Consider the following 16,964-nt stretch of genomic DNA (forward strand, 5'->3'; position numbering starts at 1 on the left):
CTTCCCATTCCTTCCGCCTTTGGTCACTTTACTTTAGGTAGTGTATATATTTACATTTGGACTTCTTTTTTTAATCACCCTTTTTTTTTTACAAGATATATGTATTCATCCCATCAGTGTAGTCATGAATGTGGTCAAAAAGCTAGTATCCGCATCAGTCCACGAAATTTGATTCTTTTTTAAAATAAATAAAACACATACTATATAACACATACGTACACACAATATAACACAATTTAGAAAAATCACGTTTCCTATCAGATTTAGTATTTTATTAGCCAAAGTTAACATTTTACACGGTTGCAAACATTTCAAATACGGTTATTTCGACTTGAGGGGAAATATTAACGGTTAGATTTATGCAAAGTGGGGAACTATCTTGCTTTTCGGTGACGTCAGACGCACGCTGCGCGGTCTCAGTAGTGATGCTAATTCAAATCTTTAAAAAAAACCACCACAGAGATCGCTTACCTGGCTTAAAAAACAACATGACTTTTTATAACCTGGCTAAAATACAGGTCTGGTTTAAATACGTACATATATATGTATATAGCCACGAATCTCGGTTTTTAAAAATGTCAACAAGCACAGCAACATACCAAGTAGTTTGTTTCTTCGGCGGAGGAAGCATTTCCGGGGTACCAAAGTTTTTTGTTTTGTTTTTTTATAATACCCATAGCTAGTGCATGGTAATGGATCCACAAAGAAATTCCAACGTTATAGTTCATTATAATATAACGACGGTACATACAGAAGATTTATCAAGCCATGTGATTTTATATTACACGTTGAATTTTACTTATGCTAAAAATTACTTAAACTTTAATTAAGCGGAATGAATGAAATAAAATTAGATGTACACGCTCAAGAAGTGAATTATTGTCTATAGTAACAAAAAAGCTGAAGACGATACACACAGGTAGGTTGTTTCTATTGAATGTTTTTGAATGTGTATGTTTATTTATTATTTGCTCATCCAGATTCCCCATTTTACATCTGACTGGGGTGAAAGAAAAACAATAATAAGAGGGATCCTTCTTCATTGGTCTCTTTAGCGATTGCCACAACCGCCATCTCTTCCTATCCCTTATTTAGCACCCTTTGCCCAGTATATCTACTATCCCTCCACTGCACATGTCCAAACCATCTCAGCCTCGCCTCTTTCTAATTGACTCATTTCTAATCCTGTCCATCCATGGGACATTTAGAGGGTCTATTTAAAATGATATGACTGACATGGAGGGGTGTCACTGTGTAAGCCATTTGTTTATTAATGTGTAGTTATGTATTTATGTCACATTAAATGAATCTGCGTTATTGTTTTCGGGGGCTCTTTCTCTTTCTGTTTTCGGAGAGTAGATAGTGCTGCATGTCTCTTTAACTGTGAGCCTGGTTTCGCGTAGCTGATGCCGTTTAAATTAAATTATTTATTGTATGAGTTGCAGATTTGAGTTATGAAACATGCAGAATGTTTCCGCATGTGTGCATCCAGTTAGCAGCACCTGCTGAAACGCCCATGTAGTCTTCCAAAACTTTGAAACAGTTGCAGGCTCTTTTATCAGATTAAACTGTTACCAGTGTCACGTGATTCCCCTTTCCCCGTTAATTTAATCTAATGGGTATATTTTTAATCTGGGCGTCTGGGTTCTGTCAAATTTGAGTGCATTTATTTTATGTTGTGTTGTGGGTTTGCCAAGGTGAACGACGTGCAGCCCCTCGCTTTGTCCTCTTGTCGGCGCTGTTTACCACTGAATGTGTGGGCTGACGGCCGGAGCTCTGGTTTGTGTGCTCGGCAGCATGCTTCAGGAGGGAATAACATGGATTAATATTTAATGAGCCGTTTATTGATGCCGAGCTGTGTAAACAGACCGTGTTTGATTTGCCGATGATGTACAGAATATTTGGCATCATTCATTTGATGCAAGAAAAGCTTTTTTGAAATTTCCATGGGGGTTAGGCTATGTGCCTCTTAAAACGAAAATGAGAATATATATATGTATGTATAAAAAACCCGAGCTCATTGGCTTAAGCTGCTCAGTTTTCATGATTCCATGTTTCCATGCGTGACTAGAGCAGCTAGTGAATTCTGTTCTGATAAAAACGCGTAAATAAAGATTAATAAAGACAAGCGTGATAATCGGTGGCTCTTGCAGCACGGGCCTTTTTGGTAATAGGATTTGTCCTTCTAATTTATCCTTCTGATGAATTGGCGACACTTTAATTGCTGCCATTGATTGATAGTATAAAAACACAACAATGCAGCCAACATGCAGCCCGGGTGGCTTCCCCCCTTATAAGAAAGCTGGCGGAGTGAATTGGGTGTAGCTGTGTCTGTGTGCGCCTTGGCCAATGGAACCAGATCCTCCCTGCAGTGCGTAAGAGCGCGATTTAGGATTTAACCAAGTCTTTGCTGTGGGGCTGGCTGCAGTCTTCACCAGAGCCCGACGGCCTGAGAGCCTTTCAACAATGCCAGTGTAGTTTTTTTTTCTACACCGCTCTGGAGACAGACGCTCTCGGTTTTTATTATTGATTTTTTTTTCTTTCGTGTTTTTTTCCCCTGCTGATTAAATAAAAACGAACCCACGCGCTCTCTCTCGAAGTATGACCGGAGTTTTTGACCGGAGGATCCCGAGTGTGAAATCTGCAGACTTTGAGAGCTCCTTTCAACTCTCCAGCATGCACCATCCGTCTCAGGAATCTCCTACTTTACCCGAATCCTCCGCCACGGATTCTGGCTACTACAGTCCCGCTGGAGGAGTCGCTCACGGCTACTGCTCGCCCAGCTCCACCTCTTACGGGAAGCCTCTGAATGCCTATCAGTACCAGTACCCGGGTGTAAACGGATCTGCTGGAAATTACTCGACAAAATCCTACACAGATTACAGCTCCTACACGACCCCCTCCTACCACCAGTATGCTGGGACTTACAGCAGAGTGCAAGCCCAGCCGAGTCCACAAGGTACGGGCCTAACATTTTATATTTTAATAAAAGCAGATTGTTAGAGGGTTATGAAGAAAAAATAAATATATGGTTGGTTTTTTAAATTTTTTATCCAGGTTTACCATTTCGTCGACTGCTGATTTGCACTAAAGGTCTATAAATGCGTAATTAAAAGAAAAAATGCAAATGCATGCTTCAAATTATTTCATTTAAGTCCATTTAAAGGAACCACTTACTTTCCTTTTAGTTGGACTGAAATGCATCTGGTCCATAAAAATGTATGTTTTTTTGTTATTACTGTTATTTTAATACATCTGAACGATGACACACACACACGTAATAGATAAATTCCGATAATGCGGTTTTGGGGGAAATGGATACATGGTTATACACGGTTTTGTTTTTTTGTTTTTTAATAGAAAAAGAGATAAGCGAGCCTGAGGTGAGGATGGTGAATGGCAAGCCGAAGAAAGTGAGAAAACCCCGGACAATCTACTCCAGCTTCCAGCTGGCCGCCTTGCAGAGGCGGTTTCAGAACACACAGTACCTGGCGCTGCCGGAGAGAGCCGAACTGGCCGCCTCGCTGGGGCTAACGCAAACACAGGTGGGATTTTCGATGAAAAATACATCTCAGATCTCTCAAATCACTTTTAATTTGGAAGAAATTATCGTGTTTTAAGTGTTTCAAATGTTGAGAATAAAATAATGATTTTGCGATGTTTTCTGGCTTTCTTTGTGCGCTTTTACGCAAGGAGCGTTTTTTAAGCTCCATTTGTTTTTGAGGTGATTTCGGAAGTAATCATAATAATAATGCGATTTTTGGCTCCTTACAGGTGAAAATTTGGTTCCAAAACAGAAGATCAAAGATGAAGAAGATCATGAAAAACGGCGAGCTTCCCCCGGAACACAGCCCCAGCTCCAGCGACCCCATGGCCTGCAACTCTCCACAGTCCCCGGCCGTCTGGGACACACAGGGTCCCTCCAGGCCGCACAGTCTACAGCCACAAAGCATCAACACGACGGCTTCTAACTTTTTGGAAAACACGGGGTCATGGTACACCTCAGCCGGCAGCTCCATGATTTCCCACCTGCAGACCCCTAACTCAATACAGCATTCGTTGGCTCTTGGAGCGGGGACGTTATATTGAAAAAAAAAGAAAAGAAAGAAAACTACACTAAACAAAAAACAAACCTATTGTTGATTTCATTTCCCCCTCCTTCTATGGGACTCGTGTTCAAATTTCAGAGGAATATGCAATGTATTTGATGGCAGTCATAGAAGAAACGTGTAAAATGTGTAAATGTGTGCATGTAATTTATTGCATTTTGGAAGACTATTAAACGTTTAAATGGACAATGGAACTTTGAACCCCACCCCCCTGCCTCCCTGCAGTCTCTTGTTATTTTAAACCCTCAGTTATTTTCTCTGAAAATCACGACAAAAGCTCGCAGACAGCCTCAGGTGACATTTTTTTGTTGTTTGCTTCCACAAGGTTGTAAATCACGGCTGCGAGGTACGTCGAGCTGAACGATCAGCATCAAATCTTAATGGTTTTCATGTGCAATTACGGCCTAGGAGTGCGTCGTTTGGGGGGTTTTTATGTTTTATATTTACTAAAAAATGGTATTTGTCTGAAAAGATTTTTGCAGGTAAAATTTAGTCTATTTTTTTCCTAAGAAATGACAATTAAAAAAAAACATATTTGAATGAAGGCAGTTTATCCATTTGCGATGAATGCAAAATCGGAAAAATTAAAGGGCAAATTTGTGACTGAGCTTACATCAAGCAAACATTTGTCAAGATAAATACCTGTAAAAGGAACGGTACAGGCAATGGTAAGCGTCAGCCGACCACACCAATCACATTTTACTGAATCGAGCTGGGTGTATTTGTTCTGTAATATTGCATCTATTATTGCTATAGTAAGTCGGCAGTAGCTTATCTTCTTAATGTCATTTTTAATTTTATCAGACAAATGGTAACATGATAGGATTTGCTCATGATACAGTAATAATTCATATTTTTCAGTCAGTCCCCGTATTCTTCTTCATATTTTTATTCTTATTATTATTGCACCTGATTGAGTCTTTAAGATAGTCTGTAAGGGAAGTGCCCGCTTCTTCCTGCAGACGGTCTGCAGCCTTTCTCACTTCTTTGTGTCCCCTACAATTAGTCGCTTTGAATGGCAAGAGAGGAGGCGAGGGGGGCGGCACGGAGATCTGAGACAATCCGCATTCCTGTGGGGGTAGACCGGCTCCAGAGCTCTGCCACTCCCGGCCGCCGTACACAGCCCACCTTCCTGCTTAAAAAATGCAAGAACTGAAAAGAAAAAGGAAGAAAATCCTACACAGTTTGAACATGTCATTAGCAGCCGATAATACCAGCTCTGCCAGTGGGGGTTAAAAAAAAATCCATTAAACAAACCGTGCCACTGTGACAAACTTAAGAGAATTGATCTAACTGAATCTGCCCGACCATATGCGCCAAGATCACATAAGTGAGTTTTTACAAATGTTGCACACAAAATGCCTCCCCTTCTCTCTCTCTCTCTCTCTCTCTCTCTCTCTCTCTCTCTCTCTCTCTCACTTTATCTCTCTCTCTCTCTCTCTCACAACATACACTAAACAATGCTGCATCTGACCCACACACTGACCCATGCAAGTTACCATTTCCACCTGACACAGAACCCTCTTCCTGATTGCAGCCCACTGAATAGACTTCACACACACACACACACACACACACACACACACACACACACACACACACACACACACACACACACACACACACACACACACAGCTATAGGAAACGCTGTCCCTAAAGCACTGGCAGCTCTGCTGCTTTAAGCACGATTTCTGCTGTGAACGAAACTGCAGAGCGGTCACTGCGATGCTAGTGTGTCACTCCAGAAATGTAAAAATTTAACAGGGCACGTGCACGTGATCAAGAACACTTTGGCGCGCGAACAGACGGGCACACACGGGTTTATATGTCTCCTACACATACAAACACACACATACACACACAGACACACACACACAAAGACACACACCTTTCTCTCTCTCTCTCTCTCTCTCTCTCTCTCTCACACACACACACACACACACACACACACACACACACACACACACACACACACACACACACACACACACACACACACACACACACACACTTGTGGTGCCATTATATCGAGAGCCTCCGTTTATTTCCCAACCGAACATTTTCCACTCAGCTAGTTTTCCCCCCGTTTTGCAAATCGAGTCTAAATAATGACAGTTAGCTTTACTGGACAGCTTCAACTGTAACACTCCACAATAATTATTCTCCAGGATTAGGGCCTCCATTATCATAATCTGGACATTGACAATTACCTATAATTTGCAAAGATGCGCTTGGTTCTTGATTGCAGAGGGCTTTTTTTTTTCAAGCTCGCCATCACTAAACAGTGACAGTAATAACAGCTAATTTTGCAGGCAATATATAAGAGCTTACCGGGGTGTGCAAACACTTTTCCACCTGGATTTGCTTATTCAACCACCAGCAGTAAAAACCGTGCAGCGCTTTTTTGGGGGGTTTAGTCTATGTTAGAGAAGCGGAGGAAGGTAAGGATGAGTCTTATATTTTCTGTCACAGCTTCCATTCTTAGATAAGGTGCGACGACACCCTTCACCCTTCACTTTACTTTATTATATAGATTTAGACAAAAAAATCTAAAATCTGATTTACTTTATATATATATATATATATATATATATATATATATATATATATATATATATATATATATATATATATATATATATATATTCTTTTAAAGAGAGGCTGTTTGGATTGTGGAAGCCTTTTCGAGATTTAATGTGGTACAATTTGCATGAAAATTTGTATGAAATGTTGTCCAGTGCTTGCAGCTTTTATGTGAGAAGTGTGAGCATCGCAGAGCAAGTGACACATCTCTCACTCCCCACCCCCATCTACTGTAGCTCTATCTATCTATCTATCTATCTATCTATCTATCTATCTATCTATCTATCTATCTATCTATCTATCTATCTATCTATCTATCTATCTATCTGTCTGAAACTCATCAAAGCCATTAAAAATCGTCATTTTCTGGTGCTGAATATGCGCGACTGCGTATTTATGAGCTCTGTTGATGTTTACTCGACTGCTGCTTTCGGCTCCCTGCAGCCCGATCATGGCCCAGGAGCAGATAGGCCCCAGCCTGGGGGCCCAGGTATGCTGAATGTGCGCCAGTGGGACATCCGCGACTTGACAGCTGCATGAAGCTTTTCAGCGTTGTAATTTCAGATAATATCCCGAGCGCTCACTCTTCTCAGCAATTTGTATATGAATAACCGAATAATTTTCCCTTTTGTTCCATCTGTGCTACCTCAAATCCAAATAAAGATGCCTTTTAGTATTAAAAGTGGTAGAAAATTACAGGTAATTATCTTTGACGGTAAAAACGCTGTAATCAGCGGGCTACATCAAAAATTACCCTAATTATGTCTGCATTTATGAGAATGGGGGAGAGAGAAAAAAAGCCTCACTTGGATAAAAACCCACAAATTGTCCCAAATATCTCCTTCATATTGAACGCCGCTGCAGCTGGCTGCTTTGTTCAGCATCGATCCCGCGGAGCTTGGCATTTAACGGCCTGCATTAGGACGGAGAGAAGGGAGAAAACATTTTGTCAATACTTCTAATAATTGAGGGTGAAAATGACAAGATAAGCTGGACCTGGAGCAAATGTCTTTCGAGGTGAATGTAGGCAGCGGCGGGTTGAGGGTAAGTTAATTTCCTCTGGTGCTGAGTGCGTTTGATAAATCTATATACTGTGGAGTTTTTCATTCATTGGATTTATTTAAAATGTTTACTCTAGTGAAATGGGCTTTTCAGTGAGCACCGTGTCATTAACTTATGCTCGTGTTGTCTGCTCTGAGCTTGCACACACCAGGGAGACGGGAAATAGGCCCTTTTTTGGACGTGATGTTGGCCCAATATGACGCACAAAAAGGCCTAGATTAAAATGAATATATTTTTCTTCTTCCCCCCACCCCCACCCATTTCTTCTTCTTTTTTTTTGAAATCATGGAACAGCAGGAGTCTGTTTTTGAGTCACCGTTTACTCAATCTGACAAAACATAAAAAGTGTATGTACAACTAAAATCGCAGATTATATTTACAGACAGACAATTTGCTTGGTTTTGCATGTTGGAGAAACAATCAGGGAGGGAAAAAAATTGAAGGAAGAAAATTTTGAAAAAAAAAGCAGTCCACCATGGCAAAAGAAAAAAAAGGTTTCTGGGCGCCACAGCAGCGCATAGAGAATGTGAGCAGTCTTTGTCCAAAGTGGCTAAAATGTCACTGATAATATTTGGTATATTGACGGTTCAGATGGTGACAAGAATGAAAGCATAACAAATGCGAGCCCACTGAACAGCCATGTACGCTAAAAATGGTTAGTTCCCTTGTTTGTGTCATCATCATCACACACCGAGGCTTGGCTGTGTCTCATCCTTCAGCAAAGGAGTGGAAGAGAGAGGGGGCTTTTTTTCGTTGTTGTTGTTGTTGTTGTTGCCTGCTCCTCTCCAGCATCCAGTTTCTGAGCTGACACAAATTGTAGGCTACGTTGGAAACTGCATTGCCGAGATCCGGAGGCCTCTCCAAGACAGGCTCCCTGACCTTGCTTTCGTCGTCAGTCTATCTCTGCATTGAGTCTTGATGTGGGGAGGAATACCAGTGAGAGTAGCCGGGCATGTAGCTGTTGGCCGGCATGTTTACTCCTTTGGATGAGGCCGACACGTCCCAGATTGGGGGGATGCTCGGAGAGCGCGGGGACAGGGACATGGAGCCCGGGATGGGCTCGCTCTCGTGCGGGTTACCGCCTTGCTTCAGCAGCTTCTTGAACTTTGACCTTTTATTCTGAAACCAAATTTTTACCTGCGGGAGAGGACGAGAGGGGCGCGCGCCGTTAGTTAAGGATAAAGATCCCACATGGAGGTCAGTTGTATTTACGCAACATTTCGTCTTTTAATATAATTAATATACAAAATATAGAAGCACACAAGATTAATAAAGTGAGAAATCAAAATACAACGTTTATTAAAATTACCAAACTGATACAGTACATTTTGTTTCTGGAGGCAGTGTTAAAATGTAAAGCAGTGCGCGTTTCTCCTCATACCTGTGTTTGCGTCAGTCCTAGAGAGGCGGCCAGCTCGGCGCGCTCCGGTAAAGCGAGGTACTGTGTTTGCTGGAAACGGTGGTTCAGTGCTTGAAGCTGCAAACTGGAATAAATTGTCCGAGGTTTGCGAATCTTCTTGCCTTTGCCGTTAAAACGAATCTCCCCGTTTTCGATCACTGTCGTCTTCTGCTGCTCTGCAACAAAAACAAGCAAACGTTATTATTATTGTTCAAGCCCACAGGCACGCTGTACGCGTTCATTTGTGTGCAGGAAGCACGCTGAAAAAATATATATAGTTGCGGTAAAGAGTAAATCGAGGGGGGACAAACAATGTGAGAAAAAAACAATGAAAATTCTGGCTGATAAACGCTGACATCTCTCTCTCCCTCGTTGGCTTTAAGCGCCGAGGCAGCCCGCAATCCTCATACGCTGTCATATTTAGGATATTGCTGGTAATGACATGTCAATTAAATGCTAATTACAACATTCAAGGCGTGCGGGCCTAATTTCCACGAGTAGTTGGTGAGGATTGCACGGTCGACATGATCACACCCCGGGCATTTGAAGCAGATTTTGTGGGGGAACCGAAGGGAGTGCTAGGAGGGGACGGCGGAGGAAGAAAAAGAAGGCTGGATCTTGAATTATCCGGTGCCATTTACGCACAATTTTCGCGATCGCCCGCCTACGCTCGAAAGATAATTCCCGAATTTGGAGCGGCCGTGCGGTGATTTGGGCATGACACCACGAGGCTGGCATGGAGAAATGTTCGATCCCCACTGTGGACCACCCGCACTAAAAAAAAGAAAAGAAAAGAAAACGAAGAAGAAGGAGGTATGCTCTAATGGCACTGTCGAGCACGCTGTGGTGCATTTTCCATTTGGCTGGCGAAAAACGCGGGTCTCTTACCTGTGCCGTCTAACCTTGTCTGTCCTCCCATGTTGTTGTGATAGGACGGCAGGTACGGGCTGTGGTGTGGATGGCTCACGTAAGGGTAAGGTAACGACCTGTTGTAGGTGTTGCTCCCGGGGTACGGGGTGTTGTCGTGCTGGTGGTGAGAGTGTGAGCCGGAGTGGAGACAGTGCAGCGGGTAGTGGCCGCTGCCCATCGATGGGGAGCTCTGCTGTGAGTGCGACTGCTGTCCAAACTCCATGAAAGCAGACTTGGACGAGTCCTGAGCCTCCAGACCGTCAGCCATCGTAGTCATGGTCATCATCGAATTTTCTGCCTTGAGAGCACTCACCCCCCTCTCTCTCAAGACCAAATCGGTTTTTTCTCTCTCGCTGTGCTGTTGTCTCTCTCCCCTCTCTCCACCGCGAGCAGATATTGTCCTATTAACACCCGATTTTTCCAGAGGCGTCTTTATTTCCCCCCCTTGTCCTGTGATATTCTCACTCAAAGTGGTGGAAGGTAGGCATAAGTTAAGGGAGAGATTTTAAGGTGGATTCTGTTAAAATTGAGCCCTTGCTTCCAGACTTGATGCAGACACTACAAGTAAAATGGTTTGTCTCCAAAGGGCAGCGCCTCCCGATTGGTCATCCAACCCAACGTCATCACTGCTCTGCGCTTCACGGAGACTTGAGCTGGAGTTAACCCACCTTACCAGCTCCCACCACAACTATGGGGGAAATAATATGTGGTGGGAAAGACGCCTAATTCCTACAGACAAGCCCCACACGTTTAAAAAAAAGGGGGAGAGAAAAAAAAAAACCTCCGCTCTTTTGGAAACTGCCGAGTCGATTTTGTTTTTTAACCCAAACTCCAAATTACGCGCGACGCGCAACATATAGCATGCACTTTGATTTAATCTGAAGCGGGCAGTCTTTACGTTTCCCCTATTTACTTTTCTGGCTTTAGGTCCTCATTTGCTGAGGAAGTAATTGCATATAGGAAAGCATCACACAAACACGTGTTCGGGAATAGCTGAATCGATTTCAAACCGAAACTGAATTATTTTACCCTACATTAAAAAAAAATAATACTATTAACACCAATCTCCTCAAACCAGCAATAATTTTATTTGAAAAAGGATTTTTCAGTCAAATTTATAAAAGAGTAAAGAATAATCCCAGCTGCACTATGTGGCTCTTTTAAGGTTTTTACATTTTGTGACACTTAAAATATTAATGCCTATAGCGGGAGAGTGACGCGTTTAATGCCAAGGAAACACCTGGAACAGGTGGAGTAGATCTGGAAGTGAGCGAAAGTTTATCTTAGACTTGAATTGTTATTCTTAATTTCATTTAACTTTTTCATTTTTATTTTTTATCTTGACAGCCTATTTGATAAGAAAAACACTTTTTTTGTTGTTTTTTGCAGTGTAGTATTTGCTTTGATGTTTGCCTAATGAGCTGTCCCCCTCTTCAAACCCCACCCTCTTCTGCTCTGAAAGTAACATATATTATAACTGTTCATTTTTTCCCGGGGCTACTGACCATATGATTAAGGATCCTCAGACAATTCAAAATACCGTACATGTGACACATCAAATAACAATATGCCTGAGGTACAATAGGTTATTTTGCAGATAGAAGGGTGGATACCCGGATAAACTGACAGTGTCTTTTATCCCTGTTGCAATATGAGGCCTGATAGGGTCCTCAATATATGTAAATTATACAGTTTGTCTCCAAGGGCTGCCATGTTCGAGTAGCAAATAAGAATAAAATGCTATTTCCGCTTATAATAATGCAATAGGTATTCAAATCATGTTTTGCACCACTTTCAGCATTTTTTTCCACGCAATGTGGCATTTAGCGATTTAACAAAAACAAAAAAAAAAGGCGACGCAAAATAATTATGGTTGCAATCAAGTTACTACGAAAACCTATTTGATTAGCGGCCACACTTTACTCAAATTGCAGCTATAAAATTAAGAACAATTCGCCTGTAATGATTATGGACTGGATTTATTTTGGGAGGGTGGAATAAAAGTGGATATAGCATAAATTATCCCCTAATTATACGCCAGTGTGGCCTCAATTATCCTCTTATCAAAAATGGTTGTCTAAATGCAGCGTTTAGTTTCAATTTTCTCCTTTTCTGTAACAAGAACTTGGTACCTTGCTATTATCGTCAGCTACGGTTGTTATTTACTTTGTGGGATTTAAAAGTGCACAACCCAGCCGGATAATCATTTTACAGCAGCGGAGCAAGTTGGGGAGCACAGAGGCAGGGATGTGTTGCAGCCGAAGGCATCCACATGGATTTGTTTTATTCCTGCAGAGTCCTTTAGATTAAGCGAGTCTGATTCAGATTAATCAGAGTTGCTCTTTTGTCGTCGGGAGGGCTGCAGGTAAGAGCTTCTTTTGCTGACATTGACGAATGATTTTATTGCCTCTTGTAATTCGCTATTTTAAGCAAAGAGTGTGGCCTCGCAGACCTGGAATGAGTCAGCCCACCTTGGTCACCCCTCAGTGATCTAGCATAGTGGCCAATTCCCCTGCCCGTGTTCCACTTGGACACGCAGAGGAGAAACCAGATCCGATAGCTTTTCTAATCGCCTTTGAGTCCTACTACAAACACGAACATGCTTTGCAGTGATGTTAGCCGCTTCCCCGCGGACTTAAAACCCCAGCCTTCGTTATATGAGACATCTTCATTCCCCAGGTTTTGTTGTTGTTGTTTTGTTTTGTTTTTTTGCAGCATCACAAGCGCGCCACCGTCGGAATTATTAAGATTAAGATGACTGTGCGGGTAATGTCAAAGTCTCGACGTCCCTGCAGGCGTGTTTCTGTGCACACCGAGATTAAGTGAAGTGGTGAAAGGACGGATTTGCTTGAATGGAGAGAACATGACATACTCGACCTTGGTGTTTTTGAAATGTTTAAGATCTGGGCTTTTTGCACGCGTGCTGACAGCCGTGTCTGATTGCAAACAGCGACCCATATAACATGTAATCAGTGGACTGTTTAAAAAAACTTTAATTGTACTTTATTACTAAAAAGAACAGAAGCAAAAACAATTATCCTATAAAAATTATATATTTTAAAAAATGACACCCTTGAGTCATTCTTCACCTGCTGTATCATGTCTCCGGTTAATCTTGGATTATACAAGTTCATGGCCTTATTCTGGAGAAAAATTATTTTATATTTCAGCTCGACAAAATGTCAATCACAAAATGAGCAGCGTTCAGCTGCAAATCTAGAAATCACTTTGTCCCTAAGTAGATGATTGACCTTCAGCACAATCAATGGCCGTGCTGGTTTAACAGAAGTGGTCTTTATTTCCTGCTGTCTTATAAACGCTGATGAATGACTCTTTAAAATCACTCCAATATCCAAACGCCGGGTCTGTATCAGGCCTGGGATTTCCCCTAACATCCACTGTCTGTGACGGCAGTACATGGAAACTGAGAAGATTTGCACGCTTGCATTTACAGGTGGAACTTAACGGCATGTTGTGGTTAACACAGCCGATAGGACATAACCTAAATTGGTAATATCAGCACGCTTGTGGATAAGGTGATCTATACATGCGTAAATGTGATCTCCCCACCTCTTTCTGAATGCGTGTCACTGCCTGTTTTAGCACCGCGTGTCTTTTTCAGTCTATCTGGCCACACGTGTTAATCGTATCTGAGCGTTAACACAGAGTTCCAACAGAACATAGGTCATAACTGTAAATGAGAGGCTGGGTGTTTGCGGTCGGTCCCACTAACAGCTATTGACTGGCTCCCATGGAAAGCCACTTCTTTGGCTTCCCAGGGACTAGGAGCGGTTGAGGACGCTGAGGCAAGTCACTGCAGAAAGACACCGGGAGGCACTTAAACAACATGTCTCCCTTCTCCACAGCGCAAAGCCACTGGCGCTTCACAGACAGCCAGGCGTCGACTGCTCTCCATCTCTGCCGTGCGAAGGGCGGGAAGTGGCAAAAGAGAAGCGCAGATGCATGCCACACACAGCTGTCAGCATAACGTGGTTCATTGTAACTGGATTCACTGGAGCAAACCGCCCTCACACACACACACACACACACACACACACACACCCGCCCGAAAACGATCACCGATCAGTACAGTTCATCCGTGTCCAAATGGCGGCTCGACGCTTTTACGCACGCAAATTGCGCACAGCGCACTAATGCAAACTCGCTTACGCCAGGCTTTGATGTGATTTGTAAAAACGTGCAACTACACCGAGAAAAATGAGTGTGGTTTTGCTATAAAGATAACCAAGCGCTGCCAGGCAGACGACTGTTTACCATAACTTTTGCATCATAAATTAGGATTGCATTATCTCTCGGTTAAATAGCAAAATTGGCACATGCATGGATGGCCCCCAGGTGCAGGCAACGGCCTTCAGATGGACCCATCGTAGTTGAGCTAAATGACCACAAATAAGCACAGGCTTGCATCACTGAGTCTTCACAGCCTCTCGTAGACTAATGGATTTAATTTGGCACGACTGAAGCTGCACTGGACCCACTTAGGGCCCATGTTCTAATTAAGACCGCTTGTTTCTTTTGTCGCCTTCCTATATTGAATGTTTAGGTCCACCTGAGTGATTGCATTGCTTAGTTTCCTGCACCAGTCATATGGTGTTTATATTTGCTCGTTTGCTTCTGAAATGGTGGCAAAATACGAAGGCAAACGAGCTGGTGAAGCGTAACTGGATTAATGAAAACGGCCTCAAAGCCACTGAATTTGATAACGCGATGAAAGTAAAATAATAATAATAATAATGATAATAATAATAATAATAATAATAATAATAATAATAAGGAAGACTGCAGAAGGCTGCTTAGGGCATTTGTTGCGAAGAATTAACAATATAGCAGTTTGTTTTATTTTAGGCTGTTACGCTATAACTCGGCGAGCACACGCCTAACTCACTGTTCCTGTACAAAGGAGTAAATAACAAAGGAGCTACATACAAAAAGTTGATCTGAATTTAATGTTGGTGACAAATAAGACTAGTGAGAACCGGGGGTGCATGTAGTCCCCCCTTTCCCCCCTCTCTCGACTTAATACGCGACATTATTAGGTCTGACAGCACAGTGGTCGGTCTTGAAGGAGAGGATTTGGTCGGTAGATGACAGACAGGAAGGCCAGCAATCATGGGCTTTTTTTCTTTCTTTCCTTTTTTTTTATTATCAGAATGTACTGTTCGATGCCGTTTATCCCTGATGATAGAAAATTGCTCTGTTGCCAGGACGCTGCCGCCGAAATAGAGGGCAGGAGCAACATTTCCATTTTCCAGTTTGAAAGCCATTGAAATGAATTAGTAAAAATGAAAAAAAAAAGGGGGGGAAATGAGAAAGAATCCCCTGATAAACAAAGGGGAGCAAACAAAGATACCATTTTCTTTTGCCGAGAAGCCACCCTCCTCATTTTTCCTTTTTTTTTTTTCTGTAGCAGAGTGAAGGTTTTACTTCAACAGTTGCAAATCACATGCTTGGCTTCTAATGTAGTCCAAGGCCCGGGCCTACTTCAAAGACAATCATTTATTTCCCAACCTTCTGGAATAATCAGAGCGCCTTTTCATCTGTCGTGACAGAGAGGAGAAAGGGGGAAAAAAGAATGAAAGACAGAAATTAGTAAAGAAAACTTGACAACGAGGAGCATTAAGCAAACTCCTGAAATGTTTGGCCATTAGGCACAAATGAAGAGCAAACTTTACAGAAAAAAAGATGCAGATTAAAGAGCGAAATATAATTATATACACGTTCCTTAAATTGGTAGCTATATATTTATATACAGCATGTATGGAAAATATATCTTATCTTATCTTATTATTATTAATAATAACATTTATGCTGCTGCTACTATTATCGTCACGGTCCTCGTCATTATTATCACGTTAATCACTTCTGCAGTTCATATAGTAGGTATTCTACTGCGCCTGATCTAAAAAATAATATGAATCTAAATAACGTGCTACAAACTTAATTAAATCATTTTCGTTGAGGTGATATAATTAAATGTATGCTTTACGTGTCAGTGTTTGAGGGGCCAGCGGTGCAGGAGGAGGGTTTAGCGTCTGTGTCTGAGGAGGCAGGTGGTTTTTGCAACCTCCACAGAGTCTGAGCGCGCCACCGGTGCGCGTCATATGTGGCATGCAGTCTGATGGATGGAGAAATGTCACACGGATTATGGTGAACCTTTAGGAAGGGGTATCATAAATTGTTCGTGGACACTAAACATCCCATCACAACTTGGTCCGTCCTCGCAGGAGTTCTCTAGTACGATAAAATAAAAATTAAAATAAAAAAGGCTGTAGCACACAGCAGTATTGTTGTTTGGGAAATAATCATTAAAATGGTTGGCTTCTTAATAAAGTGTGGCCACTTAGGGAACCTAATCTCATTTACAGATGTGAGGGATGAAAAGGATGTTTTAGCCACAGAATGGAGAAAGAAATTTAAATCTGTGTGTCTAAACTGTGGATCACAACACACATGTGTCCAATAATGCTCAGATTTAGAGCACAGGCAGGCCAAATGAAGGGATTTTAAGCATTTAAAATCCCACTAACATATAAGATAAGCTTCATCTGCTTGGGAAATAAGATGAATCTAACAAAAGGAATATTTAAAATATGTTTTTGTTATATTAGACTACAAATATGCACATATATTTAGTCTTTTACAGGATTCAACTTTGTAAGAAATAAGAAAATGAGCCTCATTTTTTTTTTAATCCTGTTGTTGGGGCTATACATGCAGATAAAACTGCTCCTTAGAAAACACCCACAACACATATCCCCAATGCACACGGTGCAAACTAATAACCAAATAGCGTGCCCTCAAACAGGAAAGTCCTGGCTCACGTATAGAGATGAATGCCCCGCTGAAGGAGGTGCTGCTCACAATAGCCGACACCGACTGC

The 16,964-nt window shown here is 42.0% G+C and overlaps 2 protein-coding genes across 2 annotated transcripts; one reads left to right on the forward strand and one right to left on the reverse strand.

Moving 5' to 3' along the window:
- The first annotated feature begins 2,312 nt into the window (after positions 1-2,312).
- Positions 2,313-4,111, forward strand: dlx5a (distal-less homeobox 5a). Its single transcript, XM_080863537.1, has 3 exons — positions 2,313-2,959; positions 3,361-3,545; positions 3,775-4,111. Exons 1-3 carry the CDS (start codon positions 2,602-2,604, stop codon positions 4,087-4,089), a joined length of 858 nt encoding a protein of 285 aa, XP_080719663.1. The 5' UTR covers positions 2,313-2,601; the 3' UTR covers positions 4,090-4,111.
- A 3,977-nt stretch (positions 4,112-8,088) lies between these two features.
- dlx6a (distal-less homeobox 6a) lies at positions 8,089-10,733 on the reverse strand. The gene is made up of 3 exons (XM_080863396.1): positions 10,043-10,733; positions 9,137-9,330; positions 8,089-8,892 (listed from the first exon to the last, which is right to left on the reverse strand). The coding sequence occupies exons 1-3, from the start codon at positions 10,347-10,349 to the stop codon at positions 8,653-8,655; spliced, it is 741 nt and encodes a 246-aa protein (XP_080719522.1). The 5' UTR covers positions 10,350-10,733; the 3' UTR covers positions 8,089-8,652.
- Positions 10,734-16,964: the final 6,231 nt, after the last annotated feature.

The sequence above is a fragment of the Rhamphochromis sp. 'chilingali' genome, assembly GCF_963969265.1.
Source record: "Rhamphochromis sp. 'chilingali' genome assembly, chromosome: 17".
Classification (NCBI taxonomy): Eukaryota; Metazoa; Chordata; class Actinopteri; order Cichliformes; family Cichlidae; genus Rhamphochromis; species Rhamphochromis sp. 'chilingali'.

Coding starts and splice junctions, on each gene's coding strand:
- dlx5a (XM_080863537.1), top strand. CDS start 2,602: ATGACCGGAGTTTTTGACCGGAGGATCCCGAGTGTGAAATCTGCAGAC. Junction 2,960..3,360: donor AGCCCAGCCGAGTCCACAAG/GTACGGGCCTAA, acceptor GTTTTTTAATAG/AAAAAGAGATAAGCGAGCCT. Junction 3,546..3,774: donor TGGGGCTAACGCAAACACAG/GTGGGATTTTCG, acceptor GGCTCCTTACAG/GTGAAAATTTGGTTCCAAAA.
- dlx6a (XM_080863396.1), bottom strand. CDS start 10,349: ATGATGACCATGACTACGATGGCTGACGGTCTGGAGGCTCAGGACTCG. Junction 9,331..10,042: donor GACAAGGTTAGACGGCACAG/GTAAGAGACCCG, acceptor TTTTTGTTGCAG/AGCAGCAGAAGACGACAGTG. Junction 8,893..9,136: donor TAGGACTGACGCAAACACAG/GTATGAGGAGAA, acceptor CCTCTCCCGCAG/GTAAAAATTTGGTTTCAGAA.